This window comes from Empidonax traillii, unplaced genomic scaffold (assembly GCF_003031625.1).
Source record: "Empidonax traillii isolate 1590-97213 ecotype Southwest subspecies unplaced genomic scaffold, ASM303162v1 scaffold170:size2694500, whole genome shotgun sequence".
NCBI lineage: Eukaryota > Metazoa > Chordata > Aves > Passeriformes > Tyrannidae > Empidonax > Empidonax traillii.
In genome coordinates, this window is record NW_020955363.1 from 585,680 (window position 1) to 609,977 (window position 24,298).

Below are 24,298 nucleotides of genomic sequence, written 5' to 3' on the forward strand. Positions count from 1 at the left end.
AAAGAAAAAAAAAAAAAGAAAAAAAGGGACAAAGGGAAGCTCTCAAGTTGTACTGATGCTAATTTATCATGCCTAAAGGTCAGCATTTCTCAGTGTTCTTTCACACACCCAGATTTGTAGTGATTTTGTGGGTAGTGAAATGTAGCAATGCAGGGATTTGGTGGCATTTTGATTCAGTAGTATATGCACTCTGAATTACGCTAAACCAACATTTCTTCTCAACCTCATCAAAGCACTCTGTCACAGAAAAATATTCTAGTAGCACTTGACAACAGCCAGGAGTGCTCACATACTGGCTGAGAATGAGCACAGGCATCACTGGAACTGTGTTACTTACTGTCCTTTTTCCTCCTTCTTTTATATGGGTGAATTAATGAAATAAAACACAAACCAAAAAGACTTATCTGGGGACTACAACTGTTTTGGTTTTCCTTCCCTCTCCCTGAGACATGTATCCTTCATTCAGGACTGACACTCTCTCTCATATGGGAACATGTGGGAGTTGCTCTAAGATTACATACTGTTTCTAACCTGTACAGAAGGGTATGCTGTTGCCCTCGCTGAATGCTCTAATACTGAAGTCCCAGGTCTGCACTAGATCTATTTTATTTTGTTCTCAGTTATATGAGCAGGACATAGTTTAAACTGTTAGCTCTTCTAAGTGGAACCTATTTATCCAAACACTTGAGCTAGTGCCACTCATCCCTCAAGCTTGCCAAGGGGGTCAGAGCCACTGCACAAACTGACCTTTTTCTTCAAGGTTTTCTGCCTTTTCTCCCCAGATTCTCCATGTGGGTAATCCAGATGGTATTTTAATTCTTTAGCAAGCACACAATTGATTAAAATAAGAACTGTAGAGATTTCATGCTGGATTATTTTAATAGGTGCAAGCAGTTATCCTTTTTAAATTTGCATATAAAAGTTGTGTGACTTCCTTGGCCTGGTTTCTGTAGGTAGGATATGGCTCTTTCTTCCTTCCCTTCTTTTGCTGTTACAGCCCTTGGTGGTGTAGTATGCCAAATGTGCTCTACAGTAGAGAAAATTTGAGTCTTCGTTATCAGCAGCCTGGAGATCAAAATGCCAAATCCTGGAGACAAATGGATTTGCTTCTAGTCTGTTCTTTGTTGATTAGTCTGATTGCTCTAATAATGAAAAGAAAGCTAATAAAAACTAAGTTTAACAGCATGCCCTTGTTTCTGTTGTGGGCTCAGGCATCACCCCTCAAAGACAGGAGAAGTTCAACTTGAGGCTTCCCCATGATCAGAATTTGGTCTGGCAGCCAAAGTAGCACATTTTTCATAAAGTCAGACCAAGCACAAACATAAAATCAGAACTGCTATATATCATATCCCTTCTCCTAAAAGAGGATTCATGTTTGGGTAATGAGCCTTCAATTATTATTTTCACAGAGTCAATTTTGTTATTAGTGATGCTTTCAATCCCCGGGGAGAAAATCCAGCCACTGAAGAAAATAGGAATTTTGCCTTGGGTTTTTGTGAATATTACTTTTACAGCAGATACAGGATCAAGTTGTTACTTCGGAATAAAGTTGTTTTAGTAACTCTCAGCAAGATGCATTTTAAGGGTTGAGGTGTTCTTTGATATTTTGGTAGCAGAGGACTTTTTTGCTGCTTTCATCATTAGTCCTGTTTTCACTTCAGTAAAGTCAGTATCAAGAGTATATAGTTATAAATACCTACCTTTTTTAAATAACTTGGTTATGCTCTTAAAACAAGCAAGCTGAACCATCCCATTTTATGGTTCAGTTAAAGGAAAAAGGGAGGAACTGATTTATAAGTCTACGTCTTCTCTATCATTTAGGAAGATCATTTTAAGCAAACCAATCAATATTCCCATCCTTATTCTTCTTTTTATTTTTCCTAGTGAACATTACATTATAGAGGTCCAGCTTCCAGCAAAGATGTTTGAGTTGCTGCCACAAGAGATTAAAGAAGGAAAACTTCTTCGCATGTACCCAGTACTCTTTAATGTTGGAATCAATGAACAGCAAACACTCGCAGAGAGGTAAGAAAAAGTCACTTTCCATTTTCTGTCCAAGTACTCTATGCTAGTACAGGATATCTCTCAGGATTAGAAATAAATCTTTTTTTGTTATTTGCTCTTGGACCCTCTCACATTTACTCAGTGTGTATTTTAATAGGTATTAAAGGAAATAAACACAAGTGATGAAGCAGTGCAGAACAATGAGAGTTCAAGTGAAGATATGACTGTATGAAGGGCTTCATTTCACACAGTCAGTGCCAAGTTTCTTATGGATACAGATAGAAAATGGAATTCTGTTTCATGGTACTCTGAAATTCTCAAAAAAGGGTTTGAAAATTCAGAATTCTTATATCTTAAAGGTGAAGCTGAAGATACTGGACAAGTTATAAGCTAGATAGAGATAATTTTTCTCATCTCTTTAGGGCTTTTTTTCCAGGGTTGAGAAGTGGTAGATAATAATAGGGAATGCATTAGTAGTATGTTTGTGGAAATATGAAGGCTGATATGTTGCTATTAGTCCTCTGAAAGGATTGCTGGAAACTAATTAATTAGTATGATAAAAGCCAAGGTTTCACTAACCTATTAATTTCCTCTTCTAAGAGAAGGATATCAGTCGGTCATGTTAAATTACAATGTTTGTGCAATGCTAAAAGTACAAGGTAGATGTCAACAGAAATAAGCTACTTTTTTTTTTTTTTTGCTTCTTTTTTTAAACTGGTTTTATTAACAGAACATCCAAAAGACATAATACATATCTTTAGATTGCATTCACTACAAGATCAAAAGCAAAAGCATTTCTGGGGAAATAGAGGGAGAGAGTGAAAAGCCCTTGACCTGAACAATAGACAAGAAGTTAAGCACAACAGGAGTTTCACCTCCTGTTCTTTGTAGGCAGCCAAGTAAAATCAGTTTTTTAAGGGAAACTTCTAAGGAATGCCAGCAGATAGCTTTGTGGATGTTTATGTTTATGGGAGACTTCTTGAAACTGAGTGATGTGTGAGAAAATTTAGGTGGAAAATTGAAATGAGGGACAAACTGAATCAAAAGACAGTAAAAACTGGCTTTTTTCTGCTGAAAGAGTTGAATAGTTGCTTAAAGAACTTAGAAGATTCTTGAAAATGAAAATAGCTTACTCTGGATGCCATAAAAAAAAGTGCTGAGAGAAGAGACATGCCCAGAGTGATAATGTATGAAAGCAACAAAATCATTCATGACAGTTGTGACTAGGACACAGTCATTTTTCCAAAATCAGAGAGAAAGGGCTATGCAGTAACCAAGAAACAAGTTCATGACAGCTTACATGGGTGGGATAGGCAGGAAGGATTGTGTGCAACAAATTTTCTGAAGAAAGATTTGACAAGATATAGAAACCGCCTGGTTATCTGGGAACTTGTACAGGAGTCAGTCTGAAAAGATGTCTGGCTTGCAGGTGAAGTGGCAGGAAGAATGTTCACCGTGGTGATTTTGCATTATGCACAAAGAAAGACTTGAATGGAAAAAAAAAGAATATCTGCATATTTATAAATATGGATATATATTAATATCGATCAGGCAAATCAAGTTGGATTATTCAATGCAGAAAGAACTTTCCTGCATGCATTTACAGTCTGCTTTTGCCTTAATTACAAATATTACTTAGCTTCTAATGTTGCACATTTGCCTGTGAGATTGGAAACAACTCATATGGTTATTGGTAAAAGATACAAGGTTTTTTGTGGGATAAAGAACATGAGAATAGGAATACATTTCTGTGGTAATTTTCTAGCAAATTTTACTCTATTAAGTGAAAACATCCCCTTTTTTCAATAAAGTACACTTGAGAATATATCTGATTTAAGAGAAACATTCTCATGTGGCACTGCAGCAATGACTGCTGAGAAAGCATCCAAATCTTTTCTTTTTCTTTCTCTCTTTGGCTCATTTAAATATTTGCTTCCCTTGTGCATGTAGCAGTATATTTGGTATCTTCTGATTTGTGTTCCCTTTCCTCTCCCTGAATTTCTCACTTACCTGTCCGTGCCTCTCTTCCCGTACTCCTCCATTTCCTTTTCCCCATTTCAAGGCTATTCTAAAGATGGGTTGCAAAAACTCTTGGCTGTAACTGCCTAAGGGACCTTCCTGTCTTTACCTGTCATATCTCCTGGAGCAGAGATACCATGGGATTTATTGTTTGGTTCTTTAGGCTCTGTGAAACTTGACTGTTGTAGAAATCTTATTCTTAGAGAGAAAGATATTTGTTTACATAAAGATAGTTAGGTCATGGATAAGCTTAATGGCATCCTAGGTTTTCTGTGAGGTGCAGGATAATGAGGATTTGGGTGATGCTTTCCCAGCCAACTTGACTGCTGCAAGTAACGCCAGAACACGCTCCTGAGGCAGCTGCAGCACTCTGGAGTGACTGCTGAGGTCTGTGCTGCTGCAAGCTTAAATCAGCTATGCTGTGGGTCATAACACTGTGCAGTTTAATGGTGAAATTACTGCTCGGAGGAGGAATGGTTCTCTCATTAGTTTCAGATACAAGAAACCAAGATAACTAACAGCCCAGGAGCAGTGTGGTGCAGAAAGGGCCCAGAGGAGTAATCAGTTTGACTATTTATAGCATTCTCAGACCAGAGCATAAATTAGTTCTTCAGAAGGTTTTCCATCTGACACTTGCATCTCTTCCATCTTGTATCACTTCAGTATGGTCCAGCTCTGGTAGAAATTACTATATGTAAGCAACAACAACATGTAGGAGTAGGTGTTCTCTGTCATTTGAAATTCCTTCAAAGTGCCTCTTCATTTATTCAGGGTTTTTGAAGGCAAAAAGAATATGTGCTGTATTGCATGCTTGTAAATGGATTACTCCCTTCTTAAATTTTTGGAAGAATTATCCATGAGTATTGATGTAATTTACCAGATATTAGTTCCAAAGAACACAAGAGTTTAACAACTGTAAGTTTCATAAAATCTAGCACATTCAACACTAGAACAAACAGATAATAAAAAAAAAATTAAAGTAATTTCTTTATACAAAGAAATAATTCTGAAAGGTAATTTATCTTTTGGTTTGTGGTTTTGTTTTGGGTGGGTTTTTAAATAATTTATTGTGCATTTTTGTAGGTTTGGAGATACCACTTTACAGGAAAACATTAACCAGGAAAACTTAGAACTCCTCAAAGAATATTACAAGCTATTTACGGAAAAAATGCCTCCTGATTGTGAGTACAAAATAATGCAGTATCCAAAAGGCTTTGGAAAGCTTTGATAGGTGAAAGATTGTAAGACAGTTAATATAAGCAGTTAATAAGTTAATATTCAGCTTTTAGATTTAGGTCTCATCCCATAAGTTGTTCCATAACGTTTCACATTCTGTACCTGGTACACAGCCCTGCTGACATCAGGAGTGATTGCAGGCCTAATGCCACAGTAGAAACTACAGGGGGAGCAAAACAGAGTAATGATCAACTAAACAGCTCTTTTAAGTTATTAAAAGTTTCTTAATATTTCAAGTAGAGGACCATCTCTGTCTTCTGTATTTGTACAGAAATATTCAGTGGGAATTTTCATCCGTTTCATTCATTCTCTCTATTCTTATTCTGAAAGTGTTTTGAGGGATGGTGAACCACTGAGAAATCTGCACATGCAAATACAAGCAATGAGCCACATCATAATGATATGAATAACGTGGTTTCATTAAAATAAGCCCTGTATTCTAATTTTATAGAAATTTGATATCATAAACATGAACATTACTGTGCTGTTACTCTCATTGTAAAAAGCAAGGGTCAAAAAGATGATTTGCGTCAATCTAATCCTGTTAAAGTAGTCTTAATGCCTGCACTACAGGCATAGCCCCAAATGTTGCAGATTTTACAGCCTGATTTTGAAATACCTTGGATTTAGGTCTCTGCTTCTTCTGTTTCTTTGGGGTTTGGGTTTTTTTCTGTGTGGGTGGGATGTGAATCTTTTGAATCTGAAGACCTGTGATCCTGCAGGAGATGTGTGTAACTCCTCATGGTGAATACTGCTGGTTAAAATCCTGTACAAAGCTTTGTTATGTCACTGTGTATGAATACATGTTTATCTTTTAGATCAGGATGATTTGAATTTGTTAATTTGAAGTGAAAGCTCTGTTCCTAAACGGTGGGCAGCATGCCCATCCATCCACCCACAGATCTAGTATTTCTAGGATTTCTAGGATTTCTACAGAGAAACTCATACAAGAAGTTAGGTAATTAATTGAGGGGAATCCTGCCAAGAAAATATCCTCAAAAAACTAACCTCATTTGTGGTTAGGTCTAAGGTAGACCTGCTGCCTCATAAATGGATTTGATTATATAAAAGCAAAAATTTGCATGCAGATAGTATTGCCTGCTTTTCATTAACAGAATTTAAATTTGTGCTATCTTCCTGCAGGATTATTAGTGAGCCACATAATCTTCCTGGACTTCTTCCAGACTGTGCAGGCTTTTGAGAACTATGCTTGTCTAATTCATAGTGTCTTTTTCTGGTTATTATTACTTTCTTGATTTTTCTCTACCTTGAAGATCTGAGTCTCTTATTTGTACAAATTTTTTCAGAACACAAAGCACCTGCTGGTTCTGTTGCCCTTCCCAGTAGCTCCTGGCCATTGTACAGAATCACTCTTTTGCCTTGGAGGAATGTGCCTTTTAAACCAGCTCCCTGGAAAAAAAATGAAGCTCTCCAATTTGTTCTTTTGAGGGAGCACTTCAGTCCCTCTCCTGTTCCCCCACCTCTGGAAGATAAACCTCCATACAATCTGGCAGCAGCCCTGGTGGTATAGCCAAGAGAGAGCATTGATGACTTTTTGATGTTTTTTCCCACCTTTCCAGATAGTTTCCCATATAGCCAAATCTCTGCTACAAAATAAATGCAGAACCCAGTTCCCAAAGCTGTTAGTTTCAAATAGTGCTCATAAAGCCCAACAGAATTTGAGGACTCACAGCCCTGTTTACCAGGCTGTTGCATCCACCATCCTTCGGCAGCCTCACCTGCCTGATGCTTCATTCATATATTCCTTTTTAAAGAATTCAATTTTCCGCTTCCATTCTATTTTTTTTTATTTTCTATTAGTTTTTATCTCAACTCCGTAATTCCCCTTGTCAATAATATTCTAGCTAGTAACTGCATATCCCAAATGCTGACTTTCTATCTTCTTTCAGATAAACATACCCTCTGTCATTCATCTGTTTCTTATCCTCTTTAATTCTTTCATAGGAAATCCTGAAAATAACAGTGTGTTTCCAAAAAGATTACTACCAAAAATGCCAGCTAAATACAGTTCTTGTTTAGGCACCAAAATAGTACTGCTTTTACAAAATAGCTAATGATAGTAAGGGTCCAAAAATATAAGATAATTTTTTTCAGTAGTACATAGTTAATTGAAAACAACAGATTGGAACTTAACTTAAGGAGCTGAAAGGATAAAATTGCAGTTGCTGGTTTGCTACCTAACACCCACGGCATCCCATTGTCCCATGTGAGAAGAGGGATGCATGCATGGTTTTGAAATCCTGCAAGGATAAAGGTTTTCCTTCATAGCATCAATAATGCATGTAGCACTACATGCATTTTCAACATCTACGAGTCTGTTTTCAATTCCAGGCTTTTCCCTCTTGTAATCTATGAGACTGATTTGATGGTTCAATACTGCTTGGTGACACGAGGAATTTAAGCTCTAGATCCCTTCCAGCCAAGGTGCAGTTCATTTGGCAGTGTTATAAATTAGGAGAGTCTTGCTTTACCTATCGTGAAGTCACCTCTCTGAGATGTTCCATTTTCTGCTGTGAACCGAAGGAAAACTGCCTGAAAGGAATACAATGTTTACCTAGTGATACATTCCCGTAATCTTGAAGCATTTTTGTTATTGTGTGCTTTGTGTTTTAAAGAAACAGATGCAACATAAGTATAATTGTCTAGCAGGTTGTGATGTATTTTTATGTGCTCTGCATTATCTGAGTGTGTAATTGATAAAACAACTCACAGTCAGATTATTACAAAACGAGTTTGGATACATTTTTTCCAGCTTTTGTTTGTTTGCTTGGTTTTTTTTTTTGTTTTAGGCAGCACAATATGAGTAAGGCAACTTAGAAATTTTTTGAATAGTTCTTTTTGAGTATGTTTAAATTGCTTCTTAATAAGCATCATGGATAAGGGAAACTGCAGAATTTATTAGATATAAAAGGTAATAACCTGTTGTTAAGAGAGATCAGCTTTGATCAGGTTAGGAGAACAGATATTGACCTTCATTAAGAGTTAACTCATTTTCACACTTTCAATTGAATATAAATGTTTAGACTTGGGTTGCTGGGGTTTTCTCCCACTGAATGGAACAACTTCTTGTTGAAGAAATTGTATCCATTTATCAATTTGGTTTCACTTTGTTTCAGCTGATTCTGAGCCTTTTTTTGGTGATAACTATCATTACATTTCTATTTACTTCACCACCATAAGAAGAAATAATTTCAAAAAACAGATTTTGATTGTTTCTACTAATTTTCAAAACTAGGGAAAATAAAGGTAACATTGGAACAAACCCCTCCTATATATATAGTACAAAACAGAAACTCTTGAATTTTTGCTAGAGATGTATGATAAATTAAACTTCAGCTCACCTGCCATACTCAGAACAAGTAGGTAAAATTTTGAATTTTAAGCAAACCTGAAATTATTTTGTACTTCAAAATTGAAGCCCCATTTAATTTTGGACTAAGAAATATCCTTTGTTAAATTTTAGAGGGGATATTTAGTGCTGTTTAACCCTCATGTTACATTATATAAGGAACTAAGGCATTATTTCAAAGCAAAAATGAGATGTTTAATTTTGAAAACAAAGGCAAAATATTTTGAGTTAAAATAAAAAAAGTCATACCATCAAGTCAGGTTTTATTACACTCAGTTTTTTTAGTTCTGATTTCCACTGATAGTCTGCAATAGTTGATGAACAGAATTACAGCAGAGATTTGGTTTTGGTTTTCACCATCTATTTATAAAAGTTGAGGACACTTCAATTTTCCAAATTTAAGTGAATATCTTAGGGAGGACAACCCAATACTTAGAAAGACATAAGATTTGCTTATTTCCTAAATATTTAGCTGGTAATTTCCATCCTTTGTTCCCAAACAAGGCTGTAAATAATAGACCTGTTCTTTACTACGGACATCCTTTAGTTAGGAAAACCATATCATCAGCCTTACCATAATGAGCACTCTTACCATCCTTTTTTTCCAGGTCTACCACATTTTCAAGAACAAAATGATTTAAAGGGATTGCTAGAAAATCTCCATCAAAATATCCAGGCCAAAAGGAGAAAGAATGTAGAAATCATGTGGCTGGCTGCGACGGTAAGCTCTCTTATTTCAGATAGGTTCACATGATGAACTAATTTTCACATGCCTGCTGTTGATGAACTAATTTTCACATGCCTGCTGTTATTGTAAGTGCAATAGATTATAAGGATATAATGGAAAACTCAATGATTAAAGTAGATAGATGTGCTGAAATGGCTCTCTAACATACCTGCTCTCATAGTTTCTCATCCCGCTCACAAATGCATCTCTTCTTCCTCCACTTAAACTACAGATATTTTCTTTTTCTCACTTTTTAAAGTGATAGAACAGGCTAGAACTTGAGCAAGAGATAATCTTGGTTATTTTGTTGTACCCCACATTGTCCAGGCCATTCTCTACCAGCTTCTCCTGGCCAGGCAGTCTTTGACCTGTGTTGCTGCTCGAGATTTTGTCCCAGATGCAGGGGTTTCCATTTATCTCAGTGAGTTGTGTAACAGGGTAAAAGAGGTTTGGATTTTTGTTTGGGGCAGGTTTTTTTCTTCAACTATGTGAGTCTGATTTTGGGCAGAGGAAGCCCTTCATCACGTATATGGGCAGAATCGTTTCCTTGAGTGAGCACACATAGCTGTAAATATATCACCTCATACGAGAGAGACAACACAGTTACAGTATCTAACTTTTTTTTTTTTGTTTAAAATCATTTCATGGATAATGTAGAATCATCATGGATAATGTAAAATTTGGTTATTCAAAATAAAATTTTATTTGATGTCCATAAGCCTTGAGGTATGATGTGGGACGTGATGAGGTATGATGTGGGCTTTTGTTTACTATTGCTGCATTCACCTTTTGATTTCTGTAGTTAAAGTACTTTTATAAATAACTGTTGCAAAGGATGTACAAAGGACAGACCTTCAGACACAGGGAGAACACAAAGAAAATTGTTTATCAGACAATGATTAATACTTACTTTGCTTTATTCAGATAATTCCTTTGTTTCCCAATTCAATGGGTTTTGCACATACATGTTAAAAGAAAAACAAACAACCCTTAGATGATTATAAAGAGCTCAAGCTTTTCAAGAATGTGAAGTTCAGGCAGATAACTGTCTTAGGTTTAGAAAAGTACCCTTGGCCTCTCTGCCCATTTATAAAGCCAGGACTTGAGTCTTTGATATCTACTGAAATTGAAGCAAGACTTTATGTTTTGGGAGACTTTTAAATGTATATACCCTTCAAGGAATATAAATATTTGGTACAAAATTATTCATAAAATTTTCCATGACCTTTCATTAAGACCAGGAAAAAGACAATATTAACTTTGTCTTTGTATTAATAACACTGCTGTAACTTTCATATTGCTAGTAACATTTTGCCATGTGATTAATAAATATTATCACATGATATTGAAGTATAAATCCTTTGTAACTGAAAATATAAGCTTTTCCTGCAGTACCAGTTGTGCAATTGCCATAAAACATTTCCTTTTAAAATAGTAAAAGATATATCAGTACAGGTTAGTATAAAATGAGCTATAAAGAATATAGCAGAATGTGCCTAATCTTTGGATATAGAAACTTTATTCTACCATCTAATCTGGGTTCCCTGAAAATAATTTCATGGGTAAAATGCAGTCTTTGGACATACAGAGTGTTTCAGATTTTTCCTTCTCTGAATTCTATTTCATTTTAGGTTACCTTACTGTAACCTTCTGAAATTATTATTTCTGAAAGCATTGATCTACACTGTTATACCATGTTCCATTTATTTACTGAAAAGGATATAAGGATATAACTGATTTAGTGCAGTAGCTGTGAAATATCACTTTTTTATTGCAGTAGATGCATGAGATTCTACATGGATGTGCACATGTATCTGCACCTCATGTAATCTCTGTTGTATTGGGACTGTGAGAATAAATTTAATAAAAGTTAAGTCTGTTTCTTCTCCTCCTATATCTTCAATATATTTGGGAAATAAGTGAGCAAATTTGAGAATAAAATTCAGGCTGGATACTAATGATAAACCATGTGTTCTGATATGATACTATTACTATATAATTGCTATTGTCCCTTATTAGATTTCTAGAGCACCAGAGCATCGTGTTTGTCCATTTTAATAATCTATTTTGTTTGACTGCAGCTGCTTAGGGAACTGAGTCATTCTAAGTCTGGGCTAGCATAAGAAGTCAGCCTGTATTTCTCCTTAAATCCGAATCTAAGGATTTTTTTATTTCATTATTTAACTTAAAGTACTATTTTCTATTTAGTCCACTTTAAAATTATTGAGACATTTGTACTGAAATTCAATGAAAAGGAAGCTTGTGAGTGTCTGCGGTGATTTGCTTGTTGTGCCTGGAATGCTTCTCAGTTGAAAACCAACTCTCACTAGCCAGTGCTTTGTTTGTGTGCTGTCAGCCCAGATTTGGGATTTAGTCTCCCTTCCCTGCATCAGAGCCCACCACTCATCCAGAATAATTACCTGGGTGGTTTTTATGACTCATTCACATCAAATTGTGACAACGACTCATGGACTTCCAAAGAGACTAGTGTAAAGAGGATTAACTCTTCAATTGGGCAGTTAACTTCTTTCACATCATTATTTAAGAAAATTATCATATAGTACTTTATTTAAATCCCAATGCAACTGTTCAGATTTTTAAGCAGATTTAAGTTAGAGGACGGAAAAAAGACTCATAGTTTCTCCTTCACTACCCTTTCCCTTTTTGGGTTCTAAGATAGATTCAGTTAATTGATTCCCTGAACTAAACTTTTCAGATCACCATTACCATGCTATTGCAAAGACCTTAAAGACTGTAAGTATTTTCTGGGCCATTGATTTTAATAGAATTTCTGAGAATGCAATTAACAGATGAAGAAATGCTTTTGCTGAAGTGACATTATGAAGATCATGTTCCAGCTTCATCCTGCAAGCTGCCACTAGATAGCCAAGCTGGGAAGTTCTTTAGGATGATTACTGCTGTAATTTATTGCCTTGCCCTAATCATTTCAGGTTTTGATACTGTTATATCTATGATCCTCTGGGGTTAGGAGCAAGCAAAGGACAAACAATATTAGGAGTAAGGTAGACCCACACTTGGGCACAGCAGCTCTCCTTCTTCTTTTTCTGGTAAAATACTGTTTGAACCCAAAATGTAAACCCATGGGGTGGTACAACCACAGATTAATTCTTAAGGTGAGAAATTATCCTTAAAAATATCATGTTTCCCTTGTCCCTTATAATTTTCTTAAAATATACAGTGAAAGTAGGCAATCCATGGCAGTCACTTGTGTTAAGCTTTCATATGGAAAAAATCACAAAGAACAGTTTACCTGTTGAGCATAAAGACTTTAATTTCAGATGTGTCTGAATCCATACCCTCACGAGGAGTTAGCCTGCTGCGTTCATGCGTCTGAGTTAAGACCTACCAAGGTTTTCCTTTATTCATCAGGTATTCAGACCATTAAGTTTTCATTGAATAGGGTGGTTGTCAGAGAAAGTGAGGAGACAGTGAAGCAGCTTTTCCTTTTATAGCCTAGGCTAACACAAATCCTTTTTATTTCAAGCTCAGGAAATTGGATGTGATGGTTTGCTAAGCTGTAGTATGTGTAGAGATTTTACTAACTTGCTAAGAATGCTTAGGACTAAGTATGGAAGATTTTTTTTGTTGAGTTCACCATCTGTTTCTTGCTTCTCTTGGCGGGGGTGTTGGGGTGGGCAGGAGAGAGACTTGATTGCAACTGCAGTACAAGGTTGTGTGCACCACTCTCCTAAGTGTGATAAGGACTCCCTTTTCCTCAGTTGGGTGGGTTATTTTAGGCTTGTCCTGCTAACAAAAGCCTTGAATATCTGCTTTTAAAATGTGTCATTTGGACAAATGAAAGTGGGCTATATAGTTATAATCTCTTGGAGCTGTTTTTGTAGAGCGTTAATGCTGCAAACTTATGAAAAAAAGAAAAATTGACAGTTCTTTTCAGCCCAACATTTTCATCTTTCGTGGCACTGTGTCAGGCCAGCATGGGCATAACAGAACATGAGCATCCCCGAGGCAGTGCTGATAACTGATTTAACCACACAGACTGGGGTCAGCAGCCTCATGATCCGGGTTGTAGTTACGAAAACTTTCAACAGCTGTTTTCTCCTTGAGGAGCACTGTAGTTCTCTGAAGCCGTTTTCTGGGATTGCAAAGCTGTAGGAGTTGCAGACTCTGCCTGGTGTGAGAAGGGCTCACCTTTGACCCCTGCCCGTGTTTCAGATTTGCCGGAAGCTGAACGGCGTCCGCTTCACCTGTTGCAAAAGTGCCAAAGACCGGACGTCCATGTCGGTGACGCTGGAGCAGTGCTCCATCTTGAGGGACGAACACCAGCTTCACAAGGACTTCTTCATCCGGGCTCTGGATTGCATGAGAAGGTACGTGGAGGTTTTTGCGTGTCCCTCGCGTTTTGAGCTGAGCCAGGAACTGCAGTGCTGAGAGTGGTCTTAAAGCTGGTTTTAAGGGCACCATAGACCCAGCCCTGACTTAGCAGAGGGCTGACCAGCAGTGTGCCAGCTGGTAAGTCACTCTTTGTCTGCAAGGTCTTTGCAGCTGTGTGTTTATCACTAATTATCACCTGTTTCTGAGACAGATATATGAAACTTTCCAAGCATCAACTCGCCCACCATAGAATTTGGAAATAACGGCTACTTTTCAGTTTGAAGAATACTTTTTAAAACTTTTACATATTCATTAAATAACTTGTAAAAAATTTACACAAATACTGGGAAAGCAAAATAAGCATTTGTTACAGTTGGTAATTCTTACTAGCTCCTGTTATTAAAAAAAAAAAGAAACAACCAAGTAGATTTGGAATGATGGTGGTTGCCATAATACCTGATAAAATCTTTACTGTGCTTTAAAAAAATTAATTAAAACGTGTATTATTCTAAATTGCAACTATGCAGAAATTGAGGCTGATGTTATCAGGAATGTGTAATTAAAAGATGTAAAGATTTCTGATTACCTGAATCTTTGATGTATAAAAAAACTCACTGAGCAAACAAGTTTTGATTATAAAGTGAATCCAGATGCTAGATTCTCTAAAAAAACTTTCATAATTGGTTTTAATGAGTTTAATCACATGGTTTTAATCATAATGATTTTAATCATATTTTCTATGGGAGTTTAATAAAATGTATCCACAACATTAGAATAATATATAAACAAAGATCACTACAAAACTAACAGAAAATACTCTGGTCAGTTTGCAAAGAAATAACTGAATCATGTCGTGCATTTATGTGAAACACAAATTGTTTGTATGTTGGATTTGGGAATAACATGCTAAGTAAACAATCATGTTTAAAATCCATAATGGGTAATTCTTGACCTTAATATTTTGTATTGTCAAATTAGGTGTTAAACATCTGGATTAATACTGTAGGTTTACACACATAGAGTCCTTTTGTCTTTTGGCAAAGATAGATATTTTAAAGAAAAAGGGTAATTTTACGAAGAGTAAACGAGCAGAGGACTGAGATGGCTCAGATGTAGAGTTGGTTCACAAGGTGCTGGTGCAGTGTGATGTAATTAACTGAGGTGGATCGTTTTGTATGTATCATTACCTTGCATAAATCCCTCAGTCCCTGCAGTAATTCAGTGAGTGAATGACTTGTGTGCAGTCTTTCATAACTACATGTTTAATCAATTCTGAGTTTTCTGTGTTAAATTTCATTTGTGTTGTCATTTCAAATACTTTTTTCTGTTTATTTGTTATGTCTCCAATAAATACAAAATTGTATTTAGCTACAGAAAATTACCAGATACAGGAAAATTAATTATATAAAATTGTTATTATGTTAGAATAGCATTGAGTAGTCAATTGGAAAAGTTTTGCAGACATATACATGCTTAAAAAAAAACCCTAACTTCTTAGTACAAAAGTCTAGCAGGTTTTTGTAGATTAAAATGTAAGCAACTTTGAGTGGTTTTATATCATATAACTGATTTGAAAGTTACCTCATTAGTTGAATTTGCAGATAACAGTGACTTGGAGTCCCAAAAGAATGGTGAAAAGCCAAAAAAATCTGGAGAATATTTAAAAAATAGGAGGTGGGTATGGCTGAAGCACCACTACAGAACTGTCAAGTCTATGGTTGTGCTGTAGTTTTAAACAAAGAAAAGCTTTATCCTACTCTTACCCTGTAAGTGAATTTGAAACAGCCTGGCGCTAAAGGAGATGAAAGGTGTGCTGGATGGAAGGTAATAATTTTGACTTGGGTGGTACAGCTGTCTGAGTATTAAAGCAAAGGCCTTGCAAGTAGTAGCAGTAGCATACAAAAAATAACCTGCTACAAAAAAATACTGTCAGGATAACAAATAAATATATATATATCTTTCAACTAAGCTAATTTCTATCAGTATAACACTGTTCGCAAAAGTGGAAGTTAAAAAAAAAAAAGAGCAGCCAACTTATTCTTCTTTTTTTATTTTTTTTTTTCCTCATGAGCTGGTGAATGAAAGCCCAAAAATTTAGAATAGAAGAGTAAAGTCTCAAATGGGGACACAGTATGTAACTCCATGGTGCTCCCACTGAGAGTTGGTCAGGCAGTTTAAGAACTGTCTTTGAGGTGCTTTTTTTTTTTCTTTTTTCTATCTTTGGTGCTAGAAACATTCAGCAGGGACTGCTTCTTCCTCCCCACTGCCCATCAGTTGCTGGAGGTGCTTCTGGAGCAGGGGTGGAAGGGACATTGGCATTTCTCCCTGGAGCAGTGCTGGACCCTCCAGGTGGGCACTGCTCTTGTAGGCTGGTGGAGAAGGGTGATTTGCAGAGAAAGGCAATTTGGGAGAGCAAGCTGAGAAGAGCAGACAGGTAAAAAGAGCAGAGGAAAAAAAAAAAAACAGCCATCATTTCCACAGCAAGAGATATAATGGCATTTCAGCTAAATCTCCTGCATTTTTCCGAGGGAAGTTTGGCAGCTATGTTTTTGAGGTTTGTGTGAGTGAGGTCAATAGGCGTGTTTTGTAGTTATTGTGACACTTGGGCTTCTGTAGTTTTTTTATTTGATTATTGTTGCAGCCTGTTATTTAAAAGATTATGCTGTGCATTTCTAAAACTTCATTAACTACTTGTAGAAGCTTTTAGAATGATTTTCACATCTGAAAGAACCTATTTCGTTTCAAGAGCAGACAGAGAAAAACTGTTTGCCATTTAATTTACAATTTTAGCAGTTTTCCCCCAATAAATTTTCTCTAGATCACTTTGTTAAACTTTATCAATCAAATCCCTTTATGCTGATGGTTACAAATTGCTTTTAAGCCTTTCAAAATTACAAGTAGACAAGAAAAATACAATTTTAACAGAGAATCCTAACAGAGTGGATTGATTTTTGAAAGGCTTCTTTCAAGAGTTAACAGTAGGAGATAGAGAGTACTGTGAAACTAAGTGAGTTGTAAAAGTAAATGGTGATTCAAAAGCAGCCTTTATTGGAAATGGCATCATTTTGAGATATGAAAATTATAAAGGTGCCTGTATAGCTGTAAAACTTTTTCTTTTCCTGCCAGTGCTGACATAGCTTTGCTGACTGTTGTAAAAGGGAAATATGTGCTTACAGGTTTGTGTTTTCTTGCCACCAGAAGTTTGGAGATCTGGGTTTCTGTGTGCTGCTGCTTTTCAGCTTCTTTGATGCCCCCAGAATTTTGAGCAATCCAGAAGCAATTTCAGATGTTTCAGTGTATTTGCTTCAGTGTACACTGCACAACCCACTTTTGGAAAATACTTCTAGTGGTGGTTTTTTAATGACTTAGTTTGTAAATGGAATTGTTATCTTGTAGTGATAAACTACAAAATGTTTATTGCTTCTTAAAAAAAAAAAAAAAGCTATACAAAAATCCTTCTATTAGTTCTTTCTTTAGCTTATGAAAAATGTGGCGAAACAATGACAGCAAACTTTATCATTTACAATATGTAATAGATGGTTTTGTCTTCCGGTTGTAACTCTAACCATTATGATGCTGCAATTGGTATGTACCTGAAGCAGCTATTCTATAAATAATTCCACATATTATAATTGCCTTGGTATAGGTAAGTGACTTCCATTGATCTTAGTGACATGCATAGTGCAGAATGAGAAAAATCAATATATTATCCCCTCTGTATCAAGTGCTTGCCTTTCACATCATATTAAAATAATCTCTATAATGTTTCTGCCAGTTTCAATTCATTTTTTGCAAGCATCAATATTCTTACTTTTCTGTTCACAATATGTGAATATTTCCTATCATTCAATGTTAACTCTATTCCAAGAGACAGTAGAGAGACAAAACTGATTTACCCAAGTTAACTGCAGTATCTGCCACGTGATTCTACTTTTCATCTTCAGAGCTGGCCACTGCCTAAAGGAAGATGGATCCTGGTGGGCAGCACATAGTGAAGCAGTTCTGTAAAACGAATTTGATATTTTTTTCCTTTTATAAAATTTATTTCTTTTCTGAACCTATTTAGTTTTAGTGTTTCAGTGACAGGGTCCCTTTTGGAGGGCATGGGGTAGAGAGCAACCTTAGAATCTCCTGGTCTTTGAGCATGTTTCCAGTAAAGTCTCAAAAGTAGAAACAAGCAAATAAAATGATGAACCCACTGTCTGCACTGAATCCTTCGTGCTTTAAGCTTTAGTATCATTCTCAGCAGGGCACAATACCTGTCAGATATTTCTGACATTGAATACAAAATTTGACTCAATGTGGGGCACACTGTTTTCACTTGAAACTGCAGCTGAGGATATTTAGGGTTATTTTAGATAAATTGCCTATCAAAAATCTGGTTGAAGCACAAGTGCAAAGAATGCACAGTCTGGGCCAAAAGGTATTGGGCTTTTGATGGCCCAAGTATGAAGAAAATATCTCCTTTTTAAAAAGCTGTTTGAGGACAGCTTTTCTAAAGATGTATGGGTTGAATAGCAGGAATAGCTGTACTATCTCTTTAGTCAGGGACTTTCAGATGATCTGGGTGCAAGCCATAGGTCCAGGCTGAGATGGACCTTGGCCATGGAGGAGCCTGTACCAAACACCAGTGTTGTGATTGCTACATGGACTAGGAAGCAGGAGAAAAGAGAAAGGATGAAAGACAGGGATCTATGTGCAAATCTCTCTGTGCCTCTCTCCCATCTCCCAGCTTTCACCCTGCCCCTGTGAACTTGTGGCAATAGATGCAGCATGTGAGGGGTCACACGGAAGAGGAAGCACAACTTCTCTAACCTTTCCATTTTTCCAGCCCACCTGACCTTCTCTACCCTTTTTTTTTTTTCTAGGAGTGGTAATGCAGCGTAAAAAAAACTTTTAAAGGAGGGCCTGACTTCCAATACAGATTTTTGCATCCTTCTATTACTCTTTAGAAACTTAAGATCTATATTTTTAGATGATTTGCATTACCTGATGTACTGACAGACACCTGAGCTTTAAGTAACAGTAAGGTTCAATTTTGGTATATTGAATCACCATGAGTTTTCTTTTCTAAAAACGAAATTACTACTTTTTTTTTAATAGCAACAGACTGCAGAGGGAAAGAAAACTAAATGGAGAGAGACAGTCACAAGATGAAATGAGAATCAATGCCATTGACACCTTCCTGAGGCCTTATAGAATAAAGTTCTATTTCTGACTATCCTTGTGGAAGGAGGAGGAAAATTGTAGACAGCCATTGTTGACAGTGTATCAAACAGTAGCTTGAAAAGGCTGTGTTTAAATCTAAGATTTTCTAATATAACTTCTCAATTTCACAGAATTGAATGTTATAATGTGTCTTTAAGGCAAATCTCTGGGTTTTAAGACTTAAACCACACCAGGGGAAAAAAAAAAAAAGGAAACGCATGTTCAATTTATTTGCTCTGTATAAGGCTCGGGAAGGTCATTGGTGAGGTTCTACATGGGCAAGTTAAGTAAGTAAAATTGGCAGTTATTTTGTAATATAGTCTCACACATTTTGGCTGTTTCACTGGGGTCAGATGTTTGAGTTCATGTTTTGAAAGGGGATGTTCTCTAGCTGACTTCAGGAGTTTCATTCTCCTGTACCTCGTTTTCCAACTTCTTCCCATGTCCTGTTTTCAGACTTCTTTCTGATCCAACACCCCAGTCAGAAGCCTGAGAACTCTCTCATGTGAACTTTCTCATCTTCCTATTTTCACTAGTCTTGAATATTTCCCTCTGGTGGCTCCTTGCTCCTTTGTGACATGTGTGGCTGCCTTTGTCTGTCTTCTCATCTTCCCAGTCCGGGCACTGGTGTCAGGCACAACGCAGAGGGAATTGCAGAGCCAGTCCCCTGCCTCGTGGCTTTTGCTTCCTGTTACAGCGGTCATCATCTGCCAGGGAAAGGAACAGCAAGGAAAAGTCTTGTCTAGCCCCTTGACCTGGCACACATTCAGCACATATTGAATCCCCAGAGCGTGTACCTGCTGAATTTTAACAAGACTTTGTTAGGAAGAGGTGATTTGAGAGTCTTGCAGGATCAGGCTCTTACGATGGTTACATCTCTCATAGTTTTATTACCTTGGTGCAGAATATCAAATCCTGCTCTTCAGCATGCAGATACTAGTAATCATCTCAAAAAAAAAAAAAAAAAAAAGCTGTATTTTTTTCTTCTTTAAATGACATTGTAAGTTTGATTTTTCCCATTCAAAATGAGCTAACAATTGAAAGTAGAATCTTAATGGAAAGCATTGTGTAGCCTTAATTATCGTTACCTTTCCCCTGAAACCTATAGTAATATCCTCGGACTAATCACTTGGGAGGAATGGGCACTCAAGGTAAAACAGTAAAAACCTTTGCCACTCTTGCAAGGAATATTTAGAGATATGACTCATTTTAAGTCAACGTAGCAGACACTAAATGAGAATATTGAAGTAAGCGCTTAGTTTTCCTGTCAGTCCATGGGGGGAAGGCAGTACCATTAGCAATCTGTATTGTGTCTAAATTTTTACTGCAGTGTTAGGTGGGTGAGTCCTTGAAATGCACATGTTTTCTCCTTCAGTGACTGCTTAGGAAAGGTGGGTACTTCAAGAATGTTCCAGTAAATTTTAAATACCAAGGAGGAAAACATACTAATATATCAGTCACAGTATACAATATTTTATTGTATTTAAAAAAAAAAAAAAGGTTCCTTTTCCATTGAAAAAGAATATGTTATGCCACGTTTGGGTTTTAACTTTGTCACAAAAAACAAACCTTGATTCCCTGTGATCTTTGTGCTGAAGAGAATCCTTGACCTTTTACTTGAGTTCTCCAAAGGAGAACTGCATTTAATGGAATTCCAATCAAAAGCTTGCCCTACTCTGAGTTCTTCTGCTCCCTTTTGTACTTTTTATTTCTCAGTGAGATATTGACAGGGTAAACAATCTGTTAACTAGCCCATATTAATATTTGTCGTACCTTGGTCCAAATGAGAGTATAGGAATTGAGCTCTGTCTTTCCTCTCTGTGAATGATTTAATTATTCAGTATAGACAGGTGAGAAAGGTGTGTAATTAATTATCACTGCATGCTCCGATCACTTAGTTTTCAAAACCAGCCAAACAAAAAGCCTTTATCCAATAATTTTGCTTTCCCATTTCATACCACAGTCTGTGTTTGGATCCTTAATAGTGCAGAAGTGAATTTAAACACTGCATGTTGATTAATTAAAAAAAAAAAAAGAAAAAAGGAAAATGCTTAGACTCCTAAAAACCTCTGCTAATATAAAGTGGTTTGCCACTTTTGCAAAACATAGATTACAGGACCACAGTTCTCCTGGATTTCACCTGCCATGGTTACGCAAATCTAGCTTGAAAGCAATCAGACTACCCAAAAATATTGTCTGGGGTTCACTTTTGAGATTCTTCTAGTAGTCCATGAAAAATATCACTAATTGCCTCCTTCATTTGGTGGTGTTTTATTGCTTATTTAGAACTTCCATGAAAGACTAGGCCTTTCCATAAATCAGGAACAAGATGTATTATAATCACCAGAGCGAGTTTCTTCCTGTTATATTTCACTTCTATTAAAATTTTCTCCAAGATTGTGAGGGAATTATTGTTACAACTGAATTACTGTGGCTTTGACCATGTACAGCTAAATTTCTCAGGCTGAACAAGACTGCAAGTCTAAAATGTAGATAAGAAAGAAGAAGGAAATGAGAGTAAGCAAGTAGTAATAGCATACAATAGCTCATTAAAATTATCTCATGTGCTATCTCCTTAAGAAGTTATGGCCTCTCAAACAATATTCTTCTTAGAATAGTATAACATGGGCAGGGAGAGCTCGTGACTTCCTTCCTGCAGTCCCATCAGTCACTGTTGAGAATTTGAAGGGGATACAGAAAGGAGTAGCAACCAAGCTGCTGTTCCAGAAAGGTTTTGTTATAGAAGATTCTGGGTTTCTCCGGGAGAAAGGTGATGGTCGGTCTCTGATTAGCTTCTTGGTCAGGCTTTTCTTCCCCATGGGACAGCTCTTTGTCACTGTCACCTTCCCCTTGGGACAAGTCTTGGACTCTGTAGACTCCCCCTTGGGACAGCTTAGTTGATGTCATCTTTCCCCTCTTCCTCCTGCCTGGCCAAGGCCGCCTCCTCAGTCTCTGGTCTGGCAGGACTGACCCCCTCCCATTGCCCCCACCCTCTGCCTGCTGAGGGCATCGGCTTCCAGCAAACTGGGCCAAGGGCTGGGTGGGCAGCAGGGGCTGTGCGGGGCAGCTGCCTGGCTCCCTGCCCGTGCTGCTGTCACCTGCTTGCTGAAGGCAGGAGAAGCTGATGTTGCCAGCTCTTGTGCCTCAGGAGCAAGAGCTGCACAATGCTCCTCTTCCTCAGGAGCTCTGACCAGGGCAGCAGCTGCTTGGCTTGGAGTCCATGGCACTCCCTGGGGCAGGAGAGACTCAGATGAGATACTTCTTCTGCCGCCTCTGTGTCCATGCTGCTGGGACAGCTGGGCTCCTCCTGGAGAATAGTGGGAGGATCCCAGTTGGGTTTTGAGGGGGTGTCCCAGGTGTTGTAGCTGATGACATCTTCCTCTTGGGACATCTTTTGGTCTCTCCTATTTTGTCTGTGGGACAGCTCTTTATGATTGTCTTCTTCCCGTTGGGACAGCTCTTAGTCATTGTTACCTTCCTCTTGGGACAGCTGTTTCTTATTGTTGTTTTCCCCTTGGAACAGCTCTTGGTCTCTGCTGTATTCCTACTGGGACATGCCTTTGTCATTTTAGTCTTCTATGTGGGAGAGCTCTTTGTCATTGTCCTCTTCCCACTGGGACATACCTTTGACATTGTTGTCTTCCCTTTGTGACAGCTTTTTATCGCTGCCATCTTCCCATTGGGACAATTCTTGGTCTCTCCAGTATTCACTTCAGGACAGCTCTTTTTCCTTGTTGTCTTCCCTTTGGCCAGCTCTTGGTCTGTCTTGTCTTCCTCTTGGGACAGCTTCTAGTCATTGACATCTTCCCCTTGGCACAGCTCTTGGTGTCTGTCATCTTCCCACTCTTTCTCCTCCTCAGCCAAGGGCCCCCACAACTATTCGAAAAATTTTCTTCCAACAACTCTAGCACCCTCTGATGACCTGGAATTTCCTCCATATCCTGGAGAATTGGGCTGGCTTTTTTGATTGGATGCCCTGCTTCCCATGGGTGCCCCAAGCAATCAGGACAAGTGGAAGGTGGGCACTGCTGCCTATGATGATGGCCATTGTCCTGCCCCTGGCAGAAGCAGCCAAGGGTGCCACTGGCAGAGGAGGCTTCATGTAGCTGGTACTGGAAGCTTGTGCATGCCGGGGTGCCACTGCCTGGCTTGCAGTGTCGTCCTGTGTCCCCCTGGTACAGGGCAGTGGCACCCTGTGCATCGGGCTGTTCGTCTGCAAGGGAAGCTAAGGGGAGGGGCTACCTGGCTGTGGCCTTTTCTTCCTCCTGCACCTGCACCCCCTGCCTGTCAGCAGCTCTTGGGGTTGGGAAGGTCTCCTCCAGTCTCCCTGTCTCCCCTGGTGTCCCTACATATGTCTGGTGGCTCCCAGTGTCCTGCGAGCTCTCTGGGTATGAAAGCCATGGCAGCCTGTCCCCATGGAGGGATGGGGCCTGGCCCTGGCTGTCCTGTGGCACCATCTGAAGTCCATCTGTGGGAAAGAGGAAGCATGGGATGGAGGCAGCTGCTTTGGCACAGCTGCAAGCCTGGCCCCAGCCTCCTGTGAGGCCCCTAATGGGCAGCTATGTCTAGTCACTTGAATTGCTTTTTATATGCAAGATGTGAGAGAGTCTTGCATTCCATCTCCTTATTCTCTTCCATTGTGTCTGACATATTCATAAGGCCACCTGGAACAATCTGTTGTAAAATACTGCTTATAAACAGTTGAACTTCAGCCACTGGATTTCAAATTCTCTGGCTTGTGTCTTTTTAGGAATAGAATTGGCAAACAGAGCAAAATCATAGTGGAGATGAAAATAGAAAGAGAGATGTACTTTTCTCCCCGCAGATTTTACAACCATCCTTTGAGAAACTGTCTATTGTGTATGGGGTTTTTTTCTCCTTTGGTCTGCTGCTCTGTTCCCTCTTTCCAGTGAGTGTTTCCCTGTTTCTTACTCTCCTGCAGTATCACCTTGGTGTATGGTATTTTGAAGAACTCTTTTGACAGTAGCCTTTTTGAGCTCAGTTCAGGGAGTTGCTTTTAGTAGTGGTTCCTAGTTGTTACTTTCTGTGGCAGCTCTGATTTGGTGGAGTGACGTTGGAGTGTCCTTATCATTATAGCAACCACTGGCAAACTTTCACTGGCATAGCTGGCAACAAGTTGTCTCTCAGTGTTTCCTGGCAGTACAAGTCCTAGTAGTTGTTTGCAGTGAATGACCAAAAGAGTTTCCACTTGGATTTTTATGTATTTGTTATGTATTTCCTACTTCCATGATGTTATCTGTAGTTGGCTGGAACTACACCCAGTAAAAGAGCCAGCAGTATTATATTGCTATCCTGTTCTCTGGTTCATTTAGAGATAAATTTAGGAGATAATTTTGGGAACTTGCATTCTTAATAACCTA

At 38.1% G+C, this 24,298-nt stretch overlaps 1 protein-coding gene across 4 annotated transcripts in view; it reads left to right on the top strand.

Annotated features, from left to right (window-relative positions):
- INPP4B (inositol polyphosphate-4-phosphatase type II B) overlaps positions 1-24,298 on the top strand; it is a 336,440-nt gene that overhangs the window by 288,916 nt on the left and 23,226 nt on the right. For all 4 annotated transcript variants that reach the window (XM_027885672.1, XM_027885673.1, XM_027885671.1 and 1 more), the window contains 4 exons: positions 1,885-2,025; positions 5,107-5,204; positions 9,238-9,350; positions 13,551-13,705. In XM_027885672.1, coding sequence (XP_027741473.1) covers positions 1,885-2,025; positions 5,107-5,204; positions 9,238-9,350; positions 13,551-13,705 — 507 coding nt within the window. The remainder of the gene's footprint in view (positions 1-1,884; positions 2,026-5,106; positions 5,205-9,237; positions 9,351-13,550; positions 13,706-24,298) is intronic.